Source organism: Wyeomyia smithii, chromosome 1 (genome assembly GCF_029784165.1).
Source record: "Wyeomyia smithii strain HCP4-BCI-WySm-NY-G18 chromosome 1, ASM2978416v1, whole genome shotgun sequence".
In the NCBI taxonomy this organism is placed as follows: domain Eukaryota; kingdom Metazoa; phylum Arthropoda; class Insecta; order Diptera; family Culicidae; genus Wyeomyia; species Wyeomyia smithii.
Genome location: NC_073694.1, coordinates 184,176,984 through 184,199,031, shown reverse-complemented (window position 1 = coordinate 184,199,031; position 22,048 = coordinate 184,176,984). Strand labels below are relative to the sequence as shown.

The 22,048-nt window shown below is 41.8% G+C and overlaps 1 protein-coding gene across 8 annotated transcripts in view; it reads left to right on the top strand.

Annotated features, from left to right (window-relative positions):
- LOC129720833 (protein phosphatase PP2A 55 kDa regulatory subunit) overlaps positions 1-22,048 on the top strand; it is a 107,801-nt gene that overhangs the window by 20,055 nt on the left and 65,698 nt on the right. For all 8 annotated transcript variants that reach the window (XM_055672666.1, XM_055672709.1, XM_055672691.1 and 5 more), the window contains 2 exons: positions 16,688-17,253; positions 18,426-18,704. In XM_055672666.1, coding sequence (XP_055528641.1) covers positions 17,202-17,253; positions 18,426-18,704 — 331 coding nt within the window. In that variant the 5' untranslated portion in view covers positions 16,688-17,201. The remainder of the gene's footprint in view (positions 1-16,687; positions 17,254-18,425; positions 18,705-22,048) is intronic.

Here is a 22,048-nt window from a genome sequence, read left to right as displayed (position 1 = left end):
CTAGATCTTACCAGAAAAGTGGGCTTTCTAAATGCTGTCTTAGGGGTGGCAAAAGACATTTTTTGAGGCATTAAGTCTTGTAACTTTCATGTTGATGGTTTCTTTTGTGACGAAAACTTGACCTCGCTTGCCACAAGTGCAAATAACCTTCCAAATCAGATACTTGATAGCGAATTTGGACACATTCTCCTTCTCGAAACGATCATTATCTTCAAACTTATCCTTTCCAGTGAAAACTCCTGTCCTGGTAGTTGTTCGAAGTCAGCTTTTACATACGTTTCATTATCCATCTCACAGTAACTACTTTTCGTCTACAGGATTGTGTGGAGCTGTCTGGCGCAGGTATTGGCAGTTGACTGATGGCATTCATAAAGATTTAGGAACTTTTGAACCTTGTACGTGTGTAATCTACTTCTTATCTTGAACTTCTGGACGTACGTTTTCGAAACTTCAAGCCTTTTGGCTACATCATGTATTGATGTGTTGGGATGTGGCAGAGCTGTATGCCACCGTGGCGATCGCCGAGGTCATGCAATATGTGCTGTGACTCGAGTTGGATTTCCTTTTTGTACCACGATTCTGGGTACAGCGAGATGGCAAACGGCATCAGGGGTCTCCGTTCCGTGAAACCTAGCAGGCCTTCCAGTATGCTTCGCGTTCATTTCCTGGTGGGAATCAGGCAGGAGAAGGATCAGATCAGATGGTGGGAATTGGTCTAAAGACAAGATTCCCTTTACTGACTTACGCCGGTCGGGGACGACATAGTTGCTCATGAGACGCTATGGGCGACCTACCCTAGCCATGACCTCACTGCTTCAGCATAGACCACCATGGGATAACATAGGTGACTACTCTATCATGAACTAAGATAGCGGTTGGAAGGGAGACCCAATTAAGGAAGAATAAATAGCAACAAGAACCAAGTGATGGGTGTGGAGGGACTACCAAATTCCTTCCCGCGAGGCAGCATCCAGCGGTCTTCGCAGAAAAAGGCGGAGACGAATGCAGCTAAACCCGGTGGCGGAAAGGCTAACACGCCAGTTTCTACACCAGATATAATGATCGATGGTCCTTGCTAGTGAAGGTCCGGGACCGGGACAAGCGGCCTAGAGTGACAGCGCTTTCCGAACAGCTTGATGCGATCATTGAGTTCGCGGCGAATAAAAGTAATATGTCCAGGGATCTGAAGCAGAGCCTCCTCCTGCTTCGGACCACCATTGACCGCCAAATCCGCCAAATGTTAAAATGGCGAGGAGCAAGAGGGACGCCCTTATACTCAAGACTAACGGATTCAACCACCCGTCGATCTCGCACTGGCGCGATGATTCTTGAGCTCTGAAAGGATACGAAGAACAAGGGCGCTTCCTACAAGGCGGTAGCAAGTCCTTTGCAAAAAGGTGCAAGTTCGGGCACTCACCTCGGAGATGACTCTCAAGCTTATAAACCTGGATAAAATCACCGAGAAGTGTGATGTAGCATTTGGCCTCAAAGAGAAGTGCGGGGTGGAGGTGGCCACGGAGTCAGGCCAAGTCAAGAAGGCAAGCTAAAGGTCGGCTGGTCAGTGTACCCTCTGGGTACACTGGGCTGCTTCAGGTGCTTTGAGGGAGGACATAAGTCCTGGACATGCAAAGGGGCACGACAGCAGCCGGTTATTCAGGCGTTGCGGTGGTGCAGGCCATAAAGTGAAGGATTGCGAGGAGTCTTCCAAGTGCATGGTATGTTCCGGAAAACGGAACGCCAAACACTTTATAAGAGGCCACAGGTGCCCAGCCGGTAAGCCAGCTGCTAAACCACGGGAATAAGGGTAATGCAACTAAACCTGCACCACTGCTACGCGGCTCAGCAGCTGCTATACCAAGTAGTCACTGAGTCGCTGTCCGACATCGCCAGAGTATCGGACCCTCGCCCGAAACGGTAACTAGGTGGCGGGTAAGTGCAGTTTGGCGGCCGTATGGACGACGAGCAGGTTCTCGGATCAAGTGGATGTTCCAACCTCAAACGAAGGGTACGCGGTTACCAAGGTGGGGTGGGGTGTTCGACTGCAGTTGTTGATGGTCGACCAGTTATCCGTGGAGCTAACGGGCCTAACGCCGTTGGTGTTGGCGGGTGACTTCAACGCTTTGACTGTTGAGTGGGGAAGTCGCTCTACGAACCAGAGGGGTCAGATCCTGTTGGAGGCTTTGGCATAGCTCAACTTAGATCTTGCCAACGTTGAGACCACATGTACAAACAGCGGAAATAGTGCGGAGTCGATCATCGGTGTGACGTTCTCCAGCCCAGGACTGATAAAAAACTGAAGGGTAGAGGATGGCTACACTAATAGCAACCATCAGCCGGTTTGCTATAGTGTAGACAACAATGTGAGGCTGCAAGTGACGGGTAGAGCCAACACTCAGACCGGCTGGAAGACATCGCTTTTCGATGCCGAAGTATTCGAAGAGGGGGCAATTGGCAGTTGATGACCAACTAGTTGCCATACTATCGCGGGTGTGCGTTGCCTCCATGTCTAAGATTCGCCAACATAGGAATGGGAAGCCACCGGTTTACTGGTGGATTGACGCGATAGCTGACCTTCGTAGAGCGTGCTTCCGTGCAAGGCGGAGGATGCAGCGTGCGCGAACAGACGAACAAAGGATTGAGCGCCGCGCAGCATTAGGTTCGGTAAGATCGGCGCTAATGAGTACGATTAGGGCAAGCAAGTGGTGCCGAACATCCAATCCGTGAGCGACGACAGCCGTATCGAGATCGAGGAAGTAGTAATGGTTACAAATGAGGAACTTGTCAACTCACTAAAAGTGGGTAACGCACCGGGATCGGATGGAATCCCTAACCAGGCAATCAGGCTGGCGATGAAAACGGCCCCCGGGCTGTTTCGGACAGTTATGCAGAGGTGCCTGAATGACTGCCTCTTCCCGGAGAGGTGGAAGCGGCAGAGTGCGGTCTTACTACCGAAGGCTGAAAAACCACCAGGTATTTTTGCCTGCGGGAAAGGTGCGTGAGAGGATTATCCTCAACAGACTGCTGAGGTACACGGAGAGTGTAAACGGTCTGGCAATTAACCAATTCGGTTTTTGGAAGGGCAGGTTCACGCTGGATGCAATCCTCTCTGTCACCAAGACGGCGGAGGCAGCATTTCAGCGCAAGAGAAGGGGCTTAAAAATGCGTTCAATAGCGCAAGTTGGAACTCCATAACGCTTGCGCTCAGGAGCATCCATGTACCGGTATCGCTGAACAATATTCTGGAAAATTACTTCCAGAATCGAGTACTTGTTTAGAACACAGAGGAGGGTTCCGGGACCGGTGTTATAGAATGTGATGTATGGCGGGGTGTTGAAACTCGAGTTCCCTGTAGGAGTTGTGATTGTCGGCTTTGCAGACGACATAACGCTAGAGGTCTACGGCGAGTCGATCGAGGAGGTCGAGTTGACGGCCGCGTGCTCCAGGAAACGAGTTAGCGCACAATAAGACGGAGGTCACGGTTGTAAATAACCGCAAATCAAAGCAACAGGCGTTGGTTAGAGTCGAAGACTGCACCAATACCTCAAAGCGATCTTTGAAGCTTTTGGGGATTATGGTTGACAATAAGCTCACATTCAAGAGTCACGTCAACAATGCTTGCAAGAGCTTCAACGGCTATCGTGGCATACTGGAAAGTATCTACAGGCTCATGTGCCTGAGGGTTGTGAGTGCGTTTAGTACAGTGTCCTACGACGCAATCTGCGTCCTGTCCGGCATGATGCCTATGAGCATAGCCATTAGGGAGGCCGTAAAATACTTCGACCAACGAAACACAAGGGGCAAACGAGGTACCAGAGGATCATTATCGATGATCAGATAGCAGCAGAAATGGTCCAATTTCGCGGAGGGTAGATGGACGCACTGACTTATTCCGATGGTATCCGGATGGGTCGGGAGGTGCCATGGAGAAATTAACTTCCACCTGACCGAATCCTGTCAGGTCATGGTTGCTTCAGTCAGTATCCACAAAGGTTCGGGCATGCGGGGTCCTCCATGTGCTCTGAGTGCGTGGATGCGGAAAAGACTGCGTAGCATGTCTTCTTGGTATATTCTCGCGTGCGTGGAGTGACACGATGGTAGAGTTCAGAGGTATGTGAAGACCAGAACAACAGGAGGGCGATTTGTGCAGCCGCTTCCCAAATAGTTCTAGAGTTGCAAAGCAGGCGACAGGTTGATCACCTACACGCCAGTGTTAGCTAACCACCAGTCTTCAGGTTAGTTAGCTAATTAGCTAGAAGACTTGATAGAGCCAGGAGGTTGCACAGATCATGAAACCTGCTCCCTGAAGCAATACTTAGCGGTCGTCCCGGAGAGTATTATTAGCCGGAGACTGGAGCGTTTTTAGTGGGTCAAACCCCACACTACCTGAGATTGGTCTCTCAGGTGATTGGCGAGAAATTTTCTCTCTATCTGAAATAAAAAAAGGGTTGGGATGACGAGTAAAAATTTTCTTGACCTTCCTTTTCATTTTTCTGCCTGTTGATCTCGGTTTCCTTCCAGCTTCACTCTTGTGATCTAACGTCAACTTGTCCTTGAACCTTTCAGGAACTCTTGAGACGGTCGAATTACAATTGAGAAGTATTTTTCGCACGATGAGAAAGTTCCGGATTTTATTAGTCATTTCACTTGAATAGTTTCCAGTTTGGCGGCAACAAAACAAACAACCGTCAAATTCACAGCATGTAAGCAATGCATTCTGAAGACAAAAAGTTCGGAATTTTAGGTAATTTCCTTCGCACAGGAAAAAAGATACAGCCGATTGAAGGTTTTGCGATGTTTCGTATCCACCCTTTAATCGAAATCGAAACCAGGAGAAATGAAACAGCTAGTGAAAAGTCGATACGATTGTTATGTGTGATTTCTACTACCTTTTTCCGAGCTTCTAGCACTGGTTTATAATGGCGTCCAAGCGTCATCTGTCAAAGTCAAAATTGTTCAGTGTACTATGCCATTTTATCATGGAAAAACACCAGAACAAAAACGATTGCAAATCGTAATAATTTATTATTTGAATTCGTTCTCTCTAAAACGTGTGCTTCGCCTGTGATGGCCATCAATTAGAGGTGTTATTACCAAAATTCACACCAAATTTACTTTATTGGACATTTACCCATCGTCTTTTCGAATTTCCTTTACAGTCGACCTTGGACTAAACGTTACCATCAACAGCGAACGATATCGATCCATGATCCGTGACTTTTTGTTGCCCAAATCGGAAAATCTGAAGTTTGCTGGCATGTGGTTTCGTTACACTTATTACAGCCTACACTGCTAAAGTAAGACGTACTTTCGCGTCAAAAACAATTTCTTTCGCAGTTACAACGAATAAAACCTCGGTGACGATCCAGTACAGACTTGTGGTAAACGATTAGGGGCAACCTGCTAAGTGGATGTCAAACAATTAACATTCGCCACTGTATACATTCGAATGCATACATCTCATCATCCGATGATTCATGAAGATACTCTCCAGAGCTGACAGACGATGGCTCGATTTCGTAAAGGCGAGAAGTGGAAAATTTTCCACTAATCGTCACCAAGGCTTTCCTGGCGGAATGGGGACGCAGTCCTTAGGAAGTATAACCTCAGAAACATTATTTAAATCAACATCCACCTTGTAACAAAAAGCTCTCGAGACCTTCCGTTCAGTCACTAATTCAAATCTTATTCAAAACTAACTGATTGCGAGTCGAGCTCTCATTATCACTCGTAACGATTGCAAATCTCCGCCGGCGGACATGCGAACGCACAATTGCGTAGTAATTAGATATCTATCAAACGTTAACTGCTATTTCCGAAGAGTAAACGGGGGTAAAGTTGGAGCGTTGCGGTACGATCTTGATCGTACATAAGTACACTTAGCACATTGCTCGTTCCGATCGGCTCGAGTGCACTATTCTGTATAACTTACAGCGAAGCTCTGTTTAATTTATCACTCCAAATGAAACCGAGCGAAGCAGTTCAACAAGTAGTGCCGTGAAGCTTTGAACAACTGTTAATTATGCTGGCAATGAGTAGAGTACGAAAGGGAATAATAACATAAATAGTACAAGGGGTACGACACTAAGCGGGTTAGAATCGATAGATTATAAAAAAATAATTTCGGTTCAAATCAAAGTAACTAACGCGACACATTTTGATACACTTCATTCGAAACCAATCTGGACTAACAGCGTCTTAATCCCCTCGTGGTCGCAGCTGTTGAGTAAAAAAAAAAATCAACAAACAAGTTAGCATTGGAACTGAAATAAGCACCGATTAGTGACTGATAGCTAAGTTCGCTAAATTAGTGTAATGATTGAGCACACTCTGTATGAACAAGAGGGCTTATTAATCGGGGAGGGATAAAGTCTCACCGCCAATTGATAACTCAGTAAACGTGCATGAAGCCGATAAAGGCTGTTGTCGTTGTTTTGAGAAACTTGTTGTCCAACAAATGGATTATATACTCAAATTTCATCAATGCCAAGCAATACACGCATGAAGCTCGAATAAAACCTGAACGTAACGTACACCCGAATAACAATTGTATTAATTTGGTTAACAACAGCTTCCAATGGAAAGTAAGATTACCTCGTTTCCATTCAATAAAATCTAACCACCTTCGGTGGGCTGCATTTGGCTGTGCATGACCGGTACGGAGCTTCGGTTAGGCAAAGTATTCCGCCTACTGCCATCTCCCAGGGTGCTGCGTATACTATAGATAACATCAAACGTCAGATCGCATTCCATTTGCGTCGTCACGTCGTCCCCGTCGTCGTCGTTTCGCGGCCGACTGCGATGAAACTGAATCATTTATTTATTGTGTTTACTGCCGTGATGATGCAGTTGGGAAGCGGCTAGAGATGTGATTTTTATTGGTCTGGTTTAGACTGTATTCTTTTTTTTTTTCTTCAAGGCAATGAAAAACGTCAAAAACGCTTCGTCTCTATATAATTGCATATTTCGAAATCGGGTGCTGAACCGAAAGAACTTTCACAAGTTCATCATGTATTGTCTAATATTATCATTATCAATTATGTCAAATTTAGTTAACACGTACACTGAAGTCGCTTTTTACGCGGGGGATACGTGCCGCGTAAAAAAAAACCGCGTAAATTCTGGAATCCGCGTAAAAAAGCCGCGTAAAAAATCGCGTAAAAAGCGACCTTAGTGTACGTGACTTGCGAGAAGCTGAAAATTTCAATCGTCCAGACTTCGATAGCAGACCTTTTACGCTGTTCAGAAATAGGTCAAAACCGTTAAAACGGACGCGCAGAGAGAAAGGTAGTAAATATGGCAACTTTTTGGTGATGTTCTATTTTAAGGATTACAGACAATAAGATAAAATTGAGTTAATCTCGCAGGTTGAAGTTTAAAAGTTTGTACGGCCGAACAACGTCCATGTTTTGTATTATACATAAAATATACCGTCTAATTGCATATTGTTTTACGCATATTATTCAGCGGGGTTGGCTCATCTTGCTATGGAAACATAATTGTAAATATTCCAAAAATATTATCAAACTCAAAACACTTGCGTTTTAGTGTGTTTTTCATCAACCGGAAGATCAGGTTGCCAATTTACCGGGCGAGTCAAACCGCTGAGCGGTGTATCAACGCAAATGAACTCTGGAGGAACCTCAGTAAATTGATAGATTTATATTTTTGATTGTTCTTTTCGTTGCATCAGGATTACCTAATAACAACTCAAGGTGTCTAATCCAGTCAAAAATGAAATTCCCTGATTTTTTTTTCAGGTCTTTCCATAAGCTCAAGAATCCGAATTGGAATTTGATTTTCTATTCTAAATACTTTCCATATGCATATTACTTACTTATCTAGCATAAAACCATTCAAATTGATTTGTATCTTTCTTCTAAACATATAAAAATGCAGCTCTGTATGTCTGTCTGTCTGATCCCTATATAGTTAAAAACTACTGAACCGATCAGCGTGATATTTTTTTAATGCTGGGGTGGGCAAAAAGGTGGCTAAGATAGTTCGAAACCCCTCCCTATTCTGGAAGGGAGGAATCCTATACAAATGAAACACAAATTTCTGCACATCTCGAGGACTTACCAAGTAAATGGAACCAAATTTGGCATGTGACTGTTTTAAGGGATTTTAAGAGTAGCCAATATGTATATAATAGTTCGAAACCCCTCCCTTTTCCGTTAGAAAGGGGTCCTATACAAATGAAACACAAATTTCTGCACTTCTCGAAAACTATTCCAGTAAATGTAGCCAAATTTGGCATGTGAATGTTTTAAGGGGTAACAAATATGTCCATGATGGTTATAGCGCCCTCCCTCTTGCGATAAGAGGGGTTCCATATAATTGAAACACAAATTTCTCTACATCTCAGGAAAAAATCCAGAGGCCACATACCACGTGGACAGCTTGGGGGGGGGGTTGGCTAACGTCCACGGCCCATACAATTTTTTTAGAATTTATATGGGCAGTTGTCCACGGAGGTGGAGGGGGGGGGGGTCAAAATCGTTAAAAATCTGTCCACGTGGTATGTGGATGGCCCCCAAGTAGATGGAAACAAATCTGACATGTGAATATTACCAGGGTAAAAATATAACCATAATAGTTCACACCCCTCCCTCTTCCGTAAGAGAGAGGTCCCATACAAATGAAACACAAATTTCGCACATTTTGAGAAATAATCAAATGAATGGAACCAAGTTTGGCATGTGCATGTTTTTAGAGGTAACAAATATGTCCACAATGGTTCGACTCCCATCTCTCTACCGTTAGAGAGGGGTCCCATTCAAATGAAACATAAGATTCTCACATCTTGAGAACTTATCAAGCAAATACAACCAAATTTGGCATGTGAATGTTCTAGGGTTAACAAATATGTCCATGATAATTCGACACCCCTTCCTCTTTCATAAAGGAGGAGTTCCAGACAAATGAAACACAAATTTCTGCACATCTCGAGAACTAATCAAGTAAATGGAACCAAATTTGACATGTGATATTTTTAAGGGTAAAAAATATGGCCATAATAGTTCGACACTCCTCCCTCTTGGAAAAAGGAGGGATCCCATAGAAATGAAACACAAATTACGCACAACTCGAGAACCAATCAAGCAAATCCAACCATATTTGGCAAGTGAATGTTTTTAGGAGAAACAAATATGTCCATAATGATTCTACCCTCCTTTTGTAAAGGAGAGGTTTCACACAAATGAAACACAAATGTAAAGGTTTTTGAGAGCAAGAAAAATTTGTAGTGGTGGCTCGACACTCCTTCCTCTTCTGATAAAAAGGGCTCCCATACAAATGAAACACAAATTTCTTCACAACTCAAGAACCAATCAAGTGAATGGAACCATATTTAGCATGTAAAGGTTTTTGGGAGCAAACAAATATTTTCGTGGTGGTTCGACACTCCTCCCTATTCTGAGAGGGAGGGCTCTTATACAAATCAAACATAAATTTTTATGGCGGTTTGACACTTCTCCATATTCTGGAGCTCCATCATTCATGCAATTGTTTGTAAAGTATTAATCTTCCTATTAATCAGTGGTGGGTACCATTCCGCTAATTCGCTAATAAGCGACGCTAAAATTCAGTTAGCGATTTAGGGATTTCGCTAATTTTTGAGCTGGTTAGCGAAACTGTTAGCGTCGCTAAAATTTTGGCCTTCGAAACGCTAATCGCTAATTCGCTAAATTTTGTGGAGAAGCGACAATAGAAATATTTATAAAAACTGTGAATTGCTGATGGCGTACGTAAATTGCTTCGAAAGATGATCATACTTTACTGCGAAAGTTACTTTTGTCAGTTTTTTTACCCTAGAATGGAGTTCCAGTTATCGTACAAGCCACAGGAGCATTTTGAAGAACAAGCACAAGGTCTTGATTGAATTTTTGGCACACCAAGAGCTTTGATGAATTGCAATGCGCATGAAATTATGAGAACTTTGGTTCTATTTTTTCGATTCAGATAATAACTGAATTTTCATGAAAACATTCCTAAGAGTATCTAGTTTCAATGCAAGCTAAATAACTTTTGATATTCTTGTTTTTACAAAATCAAATATGAATACCGTTTCGTGAACCTCTTACTGTAAATAGCTTTAAAAAGTAATTGTTTTCGTTTGTTTAACCAAAACAGATCAAAGTGGTCCAAATCTTACAAAACATGAGCAATAAATATAGCGATATGACTATTTACATATTAAAAAGTTAGCGATTAGCGAAAGTTCCGCTAATGTGGGTTTAGCGTTTAGCGTTTAGCGATTATCGAGCTAAATTTTCGGTTAGCGGTGCCCACCACTGCTATTAATTATCAAGCTTTGTCATTTTTGTTGGATTTCCTTCGCTTCATTACATGACTTCTTTAATGTGTGCAATAATACGTTGACAAAATCATCAGTCCAATGTACTTTCTTCCAAAAATCTTTGGGTTTAAACTTTAGAGAATGTAACATGTTTTCGGGCAAATTCCAAACGTTTCAGTTTATTTTTCTTGCCGATGAACGGACGTTTTCTGTGAATTTGCCCTTGAGTCCATGCTCAGCTAGTCTGCGGCGTATGGTTCTAGCCTAAACCGCCAACGAGAGGTTTTCCTGTATCACTTTGACCGATACTTTGGGAGATATCTTCACTTCCCGGATGGTTCGTAATCCATCCGGCTATCGGTCTTCCGACGACGGTCTCTTTCGGAACTGTCAGCAAGCGAATCGTAAGTATTAGGCTTTTGCACTATTTCACGGACTGCTCCCCGGCTTATTCCGAACTGTTCTACAATCTTCCGCTGCGAAATCTGATTTTCTTTCCACCCATTTTGATTTTGATGAAAACTCTCTGTGTAGACTACAACAATCGGCTTTTAGGTGCCAATGTAAACAACACTTTGTTTATATCGCGTCAACTAATCACTGAATGGTTGTAAATAATATCGCACAGCCCTGGCTGTCATAACATGTGAAAACGAGGGGTTGCTCAAAGATTTTCAATTATTTCAATATTACTTCTGGCGGGTGGGTTTTACCTTGTTCAGACTGCGCCGCATATCACCTGATATCACCAAATGATATCAAATATCGCTTTGGGTGTTCACACTACAGGGAAATGATATGGTATGTAACAGGGTAAAGCAAAAACAAAACACTTCATTATGACAGCTGATTAGAATTCGCGTTTACGGCATTGAAAGAGATTTTGAAGGCTGCTTGCACTCACGCAAACTCTCATATGTAATTCTCAAAATGTGCGGGATGGCAAAGCAAAAATAGTTCTTTCCTTTTTTTCGCATGCAAAAACCAAACAAATATCAGCAACACCGTCGAGGCGAATTGCGAAATTTGTAGGGTTTTCGCAAATGTCATTTGCTTAATTTATCCGTGTTGCCAACTGCTGCATTATTGGTTTCCGAACTAGTGATGGGAAATATCGCCCAAAACGGACATCGATAACAATCGATAATTCCGGGGCTTTAATCGATATTATCGATAAGTATCGATAATTTGACAGCTAACGTTTGCGGTAAAAAAAAAATTTCAGATGGTGATGAAAAAAATTAACTATTTTAGATGGTGATGAAAAAAAACTATGACAGATAATTGAGTTGGATAAATTTCCCATGGAAGTTTATCATGTTAGCTTCCTCGTAAAAAAAAATTACGTCCTTGCGTCCGGCCTTCCGGCAGTTAACCGCAACATTCGCCATGGCGGACGAAAATATGCGTGTAGCCATGTTTTTAAGCTCTTTCTTCGTTTTTTTTTTTATTAATTCTTCCTCCGTTTTCGCGACAAAATTGTTGGAACAGATCTTGCGCTTCAAGTTTGCCCAGAAATTCTCGATGGGAAGCAGGTGGGGGACATTGGGCGGATCCGCCGACTTCGGTACCACATCGATATTCAGCCGCTCCATCTCCTCCAACGATCGCTTCGAGTAGTTGGCCGACGTCAAATCTGGCCTGAACACCGTGTCTTCGCGCTTATGGTAGTTCTTGATGAACGACGCAACTTCTGTCAGGCACTTCGTACTATAAATTTCCCCGTTCACGGCCCGGAGCGAAAGAAGAGCAACTTTGATATCCCTTTCTCGCTGATTGTCAAACACAGCCGCACCTTCTTGGGGAACTTGGTCTGTGGAATAAACTTTACCTCGGTGCTCACTTATTTCGTGGGGGAGGTAAAATACGAAGAGCCCTGCTAGTCGTTGCCATCCATGGTGAGATAGGTCTAGTCGTCCATCACCACTGTCACGTCGCGATTCGCCAGGAAAATCGATTAAAACCATCTTATTCAACCGCTGTCGCTGCGTCATTGCCTGCAGCTCCGAGACCAGTTGACGGGAATGCCGCTTCCTGCATGTATGTCCATGTTCTCCAGATACTTTTTTACTGTTTTAGAGCATGCACCAACCTCTCGGCCAAGTGTACGCAGCGATTTAGCCACTTTTTTTTTCGGTCTTCCTCTTCAGCATCCTTTGAAGCTTCTTGTCCCTCAGGGTCGTTTGCCGCCCGGAACCGGGCTTTCTTTCGATGCTCTGATCGTTGTCCAATAATGTCAAGATGTTGTAGATGCCAGAACCGGCATACCCGGCGTCCACAAAGTGCCGCACGATGTCCGTTTTTGACGCTGCGGGGTACCGTTCTTTGAACGCGCACACTTCTGAACGGAGTAGCTTCACTTTTTTCGCCATCACAGTTAGAGTTTGACTGATAGAGCTATCAAATTTGTTTTGCTAACTCTTGGGTTACTATGATTGATGATGCATGAGTAGTTTCGTCAGTGCGATTAAAGATAAACCCATGAAAAATCGGCAATTTTCGTCCATTTTTTTTACCGAAAACGTTATTCGACAAATGCAATTTTGCTATATAAATTTGTTAAAAACAGAGACAGTGATGGCCCAAACAGAATGGATACGTTTGCGTTGCGTTGACGTCAATTTGACAGTAAATGTATGGGCTAACTGTCAAATTGCCGCAAACGCAGCCGCAACGTATCCATTGTGTTAAGGCCTTGAATGACAAATCTCACGATACTGCGAATGAAAATTCAAACAACCGGACGAGTTACACAGTTTGTTTAGGAAAATCTTCGGGTTTTACGCCGGGAGTGCTTTCTTCGGAATAGTTTCAAGCCGAAGTATATTTTGAAGGTTGTATAATAAGGAAAATAATTGAAGCAGGCAAAATTATGCCAATTTTTAAATGGCCTAAAGTTCCCGAAAAATGAATCGGATTTCTGAATTAACATGGTTTTTTCACGAGGCATGTATCCCTCGCGTAAGGAAACCTAACTGTGTTTGAACCTTTTTCTTATGAATCAATATATCTTAGTAAAAATTATCTGAACTTTCCTTCAAAAATATAAAAATATGAGTTTAAGATCCTACTCTGGAAAAAATATAATTTTAAAAACAAAAAATGATTTTAGAAAATATCGGTGATCTCAGATTTTTTTAAATGAAGTATTTTAGATAGCCAATTTAGTTACCTAAAACGTGCTATGCGTTGCAAAAATGTACACTTTGACACACATTCTTGAAATCCGAAACATTTTCGGTGTAGGTTGGTCACATCAAGTTCCCAAGTAATACTAATATAATACTGTTTTCCAGTGAAATGAAACCGGTTATCAAAATTGATTCATTTTTCGTAAAGTTCTGGCCATTTGAAATTCGAGAGAATTTTATTTATCCCAATTATTTTGTCTACCCCCTGTATAAATCACACTTACTACTTTGAACTTAAACAGTTCCAAGTTAAACTAAACAATTACCAGAGAATTACCAATAGACTGACGCTATGCTTGTCCATCATATTATAAGAGTTGGCAAGCCAAAGAAAATGCATTTTATTACAATTTCGTATCATTGCTTTTTATGAGATGATGCAGAAAGTTTGGATATTTTTTTTGAAGTTCTCCAGTACTAAGTTGTCGAATTCATCTGTTCTTAGGAAACTAAAAACTATAAATACCTTATTAGTTACCATTATTTCTCAGAAATTCAGTGACACCCGGGGAGAACCTTTACACCACCCCCAACGATGCTATTGTGCATGCAGAGAATAATCGGAAGCGACGAGTCGCTCGCCTGACAAGGATTTTCCAGCGAATTTCGTAGTATTTTAATATAATGTAGTCTTTGATTCAACATAAAATGTCTCGAAATATGCGACTGTAATATTTTCTAATAGTTTTGATTGTTTTCTAGTCGCAAAACTATGTCAATTTAATAAAAGAACAACAAAACTGCATGCGCACAGTACAGCGAGAAATAATCATACAAAATGACATCGCTAGAAATCTTCGCGTCACTGGACTCACCAGCGAATTGCAGAGTAGTGCTGCATCGACAATAAATCTTGTCGAATAGCAGCACCCAACAAATACCTAGCGGCAAAAGCAACTCCTGGGGTAGGGTAGGTGAGGTCTTCTTCTTTTGGGTCTCCTCCAGTAACCAGCCGCACTGACTTGTGCTCACCCTTATAATATCGATAATTATCGTTAACGTCAAAAAATTAACGATAATATCGATGTCTAGCATTTATCGATATTATCGATAAGTATCGATAAGTTTCCCATCACTATTCCGAACATGATATCCATGTAGCCGAGGTGGTATGTGATGAAAGCTCGATTGTATCAGGTGATATGACCTTCATAACACGAATCGCCCGATATCAGCTGATATGCGGTGTAGTGTGATCGGGGTATAAAGCAGTCATGGAATGGAGTAATCAAAACCCAACAAAAATGACAACACTTGTTAATTACCTGAAAAAGGGATAGATAACAAACAATCGTATGGAATGACGGCTGCAGATTTTGATAAAAAATTCCAGAAATTAAAAAATGTTTCTAAATACCCAAGGTTGGCTAGTATGATACGGAACGGTGAGTCGCCAAAACAAGAGAAGTAAGAAAAAAATAGTCTTCCGCAATATTTTTTGTGACAACATGATCTGCAACTTTGCTGAACACTTCGATTCGCTAAAGTGTAAGACTAAAAAGTTACATTCTGCAGCGCCACTAGCGGCGGAGTTCCAAGTTAAAATTTGTGGTCATTCTTTGAGGCTTTCATATACAAAATATCTTCTGAAGCTAGTATGAAAATGTTCACTATTTTGAGTTCTCGTACCTCTTATGCAAAATACAAAGTTTTCCTAGTTTCAGAACGCTTCTTGTCCTCTAAATTACAATATTCGTAGCAGCGGTTATCAATTTGTATACCTGATAATGCAAGAAATACATTGACATCATACATGCTGTCGTAATTCTATGCTATTTTCGCGGTTGTGTCTCATACACAACTTCTTCAAGTTTTTTGAACAATTTGATAACAACATCTAATAGAGAGTGATACGAATCTTCATGCAAAGAATCTTTGAATCAATTTTAAAAGGGTAGAGGAACCATATTTCGCCCACCTGATGGATTTTCTTGATATTAATCATTGGCGTAACTAAGGAAAAGTTCCATGAGGAGGGGGGGGGGGGGCGGCGTTATCTAATTCTCTATTTTTTTATGCAAAAATGGTATAGCAAGTTTTTTGTTTACTTTTTGTATTGCTCTTGGGTGAAAAAAAACATGTAGAGATGGTTGTAGCACGTTTTCTTTTTATGTCGTTTTCGTTTTTGCGGTGTAGCTACCCCGCGGACTACACTTTGTCCTATAACTGTTTTTTTTTTTATTCTCCGGACTATCCCGGGCTACCCTTTTTCTGTCTCGGACAGTCCGCGAAAGAAACAAAGTGCAGTTTTAAAGACACCAACACATTCACACGTATGTGTCAAAATCAAAAAAGAAAGAAAAATGTGTCAAAATTGGTTTGCTTTGAATATCGTTCTTCGCGTGTCAAGCATCAAGTTGAATTTTATTTTGTCAAAACATTTGCGAAATGGAGAAAATTTTTAAGTTTTTGGGATCATCATCGTCCGAATCCGTACACTAGCACAAACGCGACAAAAAGGCAATGGGGTAATGACCAAAACAAAACTAAGTGACAGCTACCTCTGGTATTACGCACACCATTGCAACTGCTCGGAAAGTGTTTGTTTTCAGCTGCAAAGTGTAGTCCGGGACGGTATGGTCCTGCCGTAAAAACGAATTCGTCATTAGTTTATTCCTGCTACGAGGCGAGAAATGGGTCACATTACTTTCCTTCTCTTCTATATTTCGTCCTGGGCGAATTCTAATGAATTTCATAGTTTTATGACACAGTTAAAAGGTTTTTTTTTTTGGTTTTGAGTGCAGGAAGCATTTGGCACTATCAAGTTCCGGTTGAGGGCATTGGATTGAATTTATTTATAAAAAAAATGACATCGAATATTACTGATCATTTGTCTGGTGTTCTGAGTCGATTTAATGTAACTACAGTTGATCTCGAGTACGTATAATAGAAGATAAACGTTAAAATGTTGTTGGATCTATAGTCCATATTGAAAATTGAGTTCAAGGTATAGTAGCCAAGCAGAAGCGGTTTGGCCTTCGACAAACATTGATGTTTGCTCGTGGGTGTTTATCCTACGGTAAAGCCTCACAAGCGCACCAAAGGCTCGAGCAAAATAAAAATCACCAACAATTAAAAGGTAGTTTAATATAACTTCAAATTTGTCGACTTTACCGGAAAGCAAATTCCCACTCCCCGCGGATATATTTCGTGTCAAGGTTTTAACATCTTTTATGTTTTCGTTCTCCTTCATTCGCAGATCGTTCGCAGGCAAAGAATCCAACCAGTCCCGTGGTCATCTAGAGCTAGAGATCATTACAACGCAGTGTGCGACGCTGCAACGCATGCATTCATTGGACGGAACCGACAGCGACGACAACCGTGTCCGCTGCCCGCATTGTCTCTACTACCGTTGCCAGCAGTACCGCCGATTGCACTGCACACGAGAAGAAATTACAAAAATAAGGCCAACGGCTAGCCCTGCCGCCGCCGCGGTGGGATTGCACATTGCAAAACACCACTACGGCGTGACTGTCGTCCTCCCCGGCGATCATCGGCCTGCTAGGTTGTACATAACCTAGAAACGTTGCACATTTCCATATATCTCCGGCTACTTTGACCGAAGCGCAACGACAGCCGTGTGTAAAGCATGTAAACGATTTGCGCGATCTTGGAATCCAGCCAGCCAGTTGTTTGGACGGGTACGTGATACTGCGCAGCGGAAGCAGAAGACGCGAGCGGTTTGCCCGCGCGGAAAGGTGTACAGATAATTAATGATTTATGGTACTAACAAACCGACACCAGTGCCGAAGAGATCGATGAAGTGTAAGTATATATAAAATAATATATTTATTCAAAGGGATTATTCACCGTCAATTACGGCAAATTGTGGGACTAACTGCCAGAACTGTCAAGTCGATCGGCTTGTCTGTGATGTGCATATTTTTAAAACATGTTTGTGGAGAGAAAATTGGCCATCGGATTTTCACTGCGTTAGTTGGTGTTAAATGATAAACAGTCGGTCGTGAGGAAATTTATTTTCCACCCCGCAGTCATGAGCGGTTTACGCAGGTCGAGCGTCATTTGTCGGATTACGGACGTGACTGACTACAGTAAACAACACGAGTTTAGGTCACTGCTAGCAACGCGCAACAATATTATTACGACCGGAAGATATTTGAACAACGCATTCTGGGACTCGGCGCAAAGTTCCGAAACAATTAGACTACCTTCCGCTGGATCGCCGTTAGTTCAATCCGGCTCACAGTGGCATCGGGCAGTTAGCACCTGGCCGCTAGCTAAATGCATTTCGCGTCCTACATAGCATAAGTCTCGCTCGGTATTTATCTTTTTGTTGTCAGAAATAATTTACAACACCACTCCAACTGACTATCAGATAGGTACCATTCTAACAGACATTGCGCTTTAAGTATGTAAACTGTCAGAGTCGAAGCTCCGCGAAAAACAATCGTCACTGGATGAGGTCGATAATTTCTCGATTTGAATGGTACCGCGCAAAAACATTTCCAGTTCGGACGGTTTCAAACAAGAGTAAATTAGCAAATTGCCACTTGCCAGATCCACTAAGAAATAAACATCTGAAGCATTAGCTATGGAGTCGTTCTCGACGAGTAAACACCTGCTTAGTGTCAAAATTGGTTCGGATTTATCGTTTAGAGCGTTTAGTAGCACGTGATCCAATTTCTTGCGAAATCCATCGTACGATGACTTGACTCCATACTTGAATGGAGCGTTCTTATCGGGTGACCTGATATTATGATCACACTAATCGTAGGAAACATCAATGATAACATTCTTTTTTCACAATTCACCATTGAGTCACATTGATTGGTTGCCATTCTGCTGTCTATTTACTGTAGGATTAGTCTTGACTGAGTTGACTTGATGAATGTCTCGGTTGGCTTTCCCTTATTTTATTATAAATACCGAAATAGTCACAAATTTCAACAGCTCTATTTTTTTCCTTCATCCCCCAGCCAAGGTTCAAACTAGCATAAGACAGAGTGCTCCGTCGTTGGGCCGATGGGGTCGTTCGTCGACGGTCACCACGAGTCCTCCGATGGCAATTCCCGGTAGCGGAGGTGGTGGCAATTCGGATTACGGTGGTGGATCGAGTCCACCGCACAGCCCAAACTCGCCACCACCGATTCCACCTCGACCGGTACTACGACAGTCTAGCTTCACCAAGATCGGCTACATGATCAACACGGCGGTCAACGGAACCAAGAAGCAGTTCATCAGCAGCAGTAGCTCTGGTAAGTGCGTTGATTGATCAGTATTTCTTACGTTATGTGAAAGTAAAAATTGAAACCGACACGGAAGTTTACATCAAGTTTCAAACGGTCATGAATGCTCAAACACGTTCTGAATTACACTCATTTATGTGTCATTGAATAGATAAAACGCAGAGCAAGTTTGTAATGTAATTATTTCACTGCTTAGCAGTGAGGAAGAATGAACAATTTTGAGGTCAAATCTCCGCGTGCAAAACACTATAAACAGACTTGAAAAATAGAAGAAACGTGACTTTTTGTGAATCTCATTAAAAAATTTTTACTTTTAATTAGTGCTCTAAGGATGGGTTGAGATCAGACTTGTTAATACGATAGATTATCGTCGATAATCGTCATCGCCGATACCGATAACGTCTGCTATCGTTATTTTCGTCTATTGCGTCTTCAACGTTAACGTTATCGACGATAACGATATTCATCTGACGTTATCAATTCACTAACGTCTTTTGTTATGCCAGAGCAAGTGCACCAGTGGCCAGGGTTAGGAAAAAAACTTGAGAGCGACACTATACTGACGACTTTTCTCTCTTTTCACTCTTACAGCCTCGTGAATAAGCTATTCATGAGAGCTCACATACAGCTACAGCTCACACAAGGCACCGAAACTGTCTTGTGTTTCACACGACAGCTCATTCTTGCGTATGTCTTTTGTTCGTTCGGACATGACGGCCACATTCCTGTCACGAACGTCACCTGGCTCGATTATATGTCAAAAGGCTGTCAGTGCTTGCGAAACAGCCGAATAAGCTCCGTGCATGCGAGGTCAACTGTTGCTGCAAGTGGTGTGTAGAAACAAAAATATTTCCCTCCTTCACTTTCGTAAGTAGAAACCAAACCAATATCAACAGAGTCGTCAGGGCCAATAGGCCAGTGGCACACTTAATACAAAGCAAACCGTTTTATATGTGTTTCCATGGTTGATATTATTCTCCACGTAAGAAAAAAAAACGTGCCTCGCATCATCTCTTTGTTTCATTCTTTCATCGGCCTTACTGTCGTGAATCATATTCACCTGACATCCCGCTCGGATTCGTGCCGAAGGATGTCGAAGATTATAGGCTGTCATTTGCGACAGCTTGGAAGAACCAACAGACATAAGGAGATGTAAAATAACAGCCCGTTTGGAATTGCATGTGTGTGCAGTCCTCAGTTACTGTCGGGTTATGTACCGAATGTACAGGGAGCGAGAGAGCTGTGCAAAGCAATGACAGCCGAATTAGTTGAAAACTTGCTGTTATGGATATGCAGTCTTTTCATAAGCTTGCCAGTGGCTATAGTTCGGTTGCTAAAGCTGGCTTGACAACCAACGAAATAACCGCACTGAGCGTTGCTATTCACTCTTGGATAATAACAACTCAAGGAAGGGAAAATTCCAAGGGGGTGAAGGCAAGCAGTTTTATCGTAACTCAATATGGCGTCGTTTGTTTACGACAAATAGGAGAGAGCAGCTATCTGTTGTAATTTTGAATATTCTACTCGATACACCCAACTCTGCGATGTTTTCTACAAGCAACAAACTCGGAACAGCATATTTGTAAAATACAATCAGATGTGCAGAAGCGGCGAGAACACTGATTCCTGCTTTTGTTTGGCTTCCAGAAGCAAGCAGATTTCATAATCTGCAGATGGAGATAATCCTGCACCACCGACGTTTTTTGTTTAATCGTGGGGAATCTTGAAAATTAAACTATTAGTAAGTTTTTTACACAATACGAGCTGTATGTTCACATTTGAGTTGAGAATACCTTTACTATTTGCAAAATTGTGGCTGTATTATTCACCTGAGTTTAAATTCAATCTTGACTCCACGCAAAATAAACGGATGAAATAAAAAGCGCATTTTCTTCAGATCACATAATGAGCTCAATACTCAGAAACAATATCTTAACAAACAAACTCGAAAATCTAGCTGCTAACGCGGTTATCAACTCTCCCCAACTGTTGCTCGCGCATGCGAGGAAACGTCAAAGAAGCAACGGTTGGTACCAAAAGTAGGCGATGTTGGGTACGCTGGTTTAATAGGCAATCTGACAGCCACCGCTACCCCCTGGAAAATTCTTGAGTAGTAACGAATTCATAAGTTTAACAATGCAACAGAAACGAACCGATCCGTTGCTATTGGACCAAATACTGCTTTGTTTGTGTTGCTATACAAAACAGCAGCCAAAGTGAAATCTAACGGCGAATTCGTTTATCAGACGTTATTGATTCGATACCGTCCAGTAGCTATCGTCCTTGGCAATGACGCTAATGTCTGAAGACGTTAGCGTCATCGTCGATAACGATACCAGTCAGTATCGTCATTGGTGTTTACGATAAGTTATAGATTAACAACCTTGGTTGAGATGAAAAAGTATCTATTTTCGATCTCGTTCAAATTGGTCAAGTGCTACAAACCTACAGACTGTGGGACATTTTTATACAAGCAAGCGGCCGAAAATTAATTTTATATACGCTTTTGATTACCTCTAATGTGTAAGGAACATGTATGTCAAGTTTGGTGAATATCGGTCAAGGCGTTCCGAAGATATGCAATTTTAAGACAAAATAGGAGGGTGGTATCCAAGACACGACCGCATACGTTGGACTACGGTATTTTTATATTCCTTTAAAACAGTGCATTCCTTAATGCGGAGACGTTGAAGCGTTATAAATAATAATATATACTGAAAGAATGGATCTTTTATATAAGCGCTATCACTTCAGAAAAAGTTTTCTTTGTAGCTGCACTACCAAGACAATCATTTAATTTAGCGAATTGGGTAAAATTTAACTATCTTGGCAAAAAGCAAACTCAACGAGGCTATCTGAAATTGTAAACCAGAACGATTCAAGTGGAATTCCTAGGATTTGCAGGTTGGCTCCAACCCAGCGTATAACTTTATGTATTTTAAAAAATTACGTTTATTACAATAACTTAAAAAGCAAGAACCTAATTACACGCTTTTTGTGTAGTTGTTATCACGTTTTTGGCGAGTGACAGGAAAATATATTACTTCTTTAATTAAGATTCAAAGCATTTCTAAATGTTTTGTTATTTTTCACGATAGAAACAAGTTCGTTTTTTTTCTCTGTGTGCGAGAAACTAAAACAAAACCGCGCACCGAGAAACAAAAACGAAAATCAAATGCATGCTCATTGAGAAAACTTTACCGATAATTTATGATACTCTTACTGATAACACAGTGCAACAATTTTTTTGCCTTGGCTCCTATGTATGATTTTTTGATGAAGTTTGATGCGAAAATAAATTTCCCTAAGTTTGAACATATTTCAACTTAAGGGGCAACAATGGCGCCATTTTG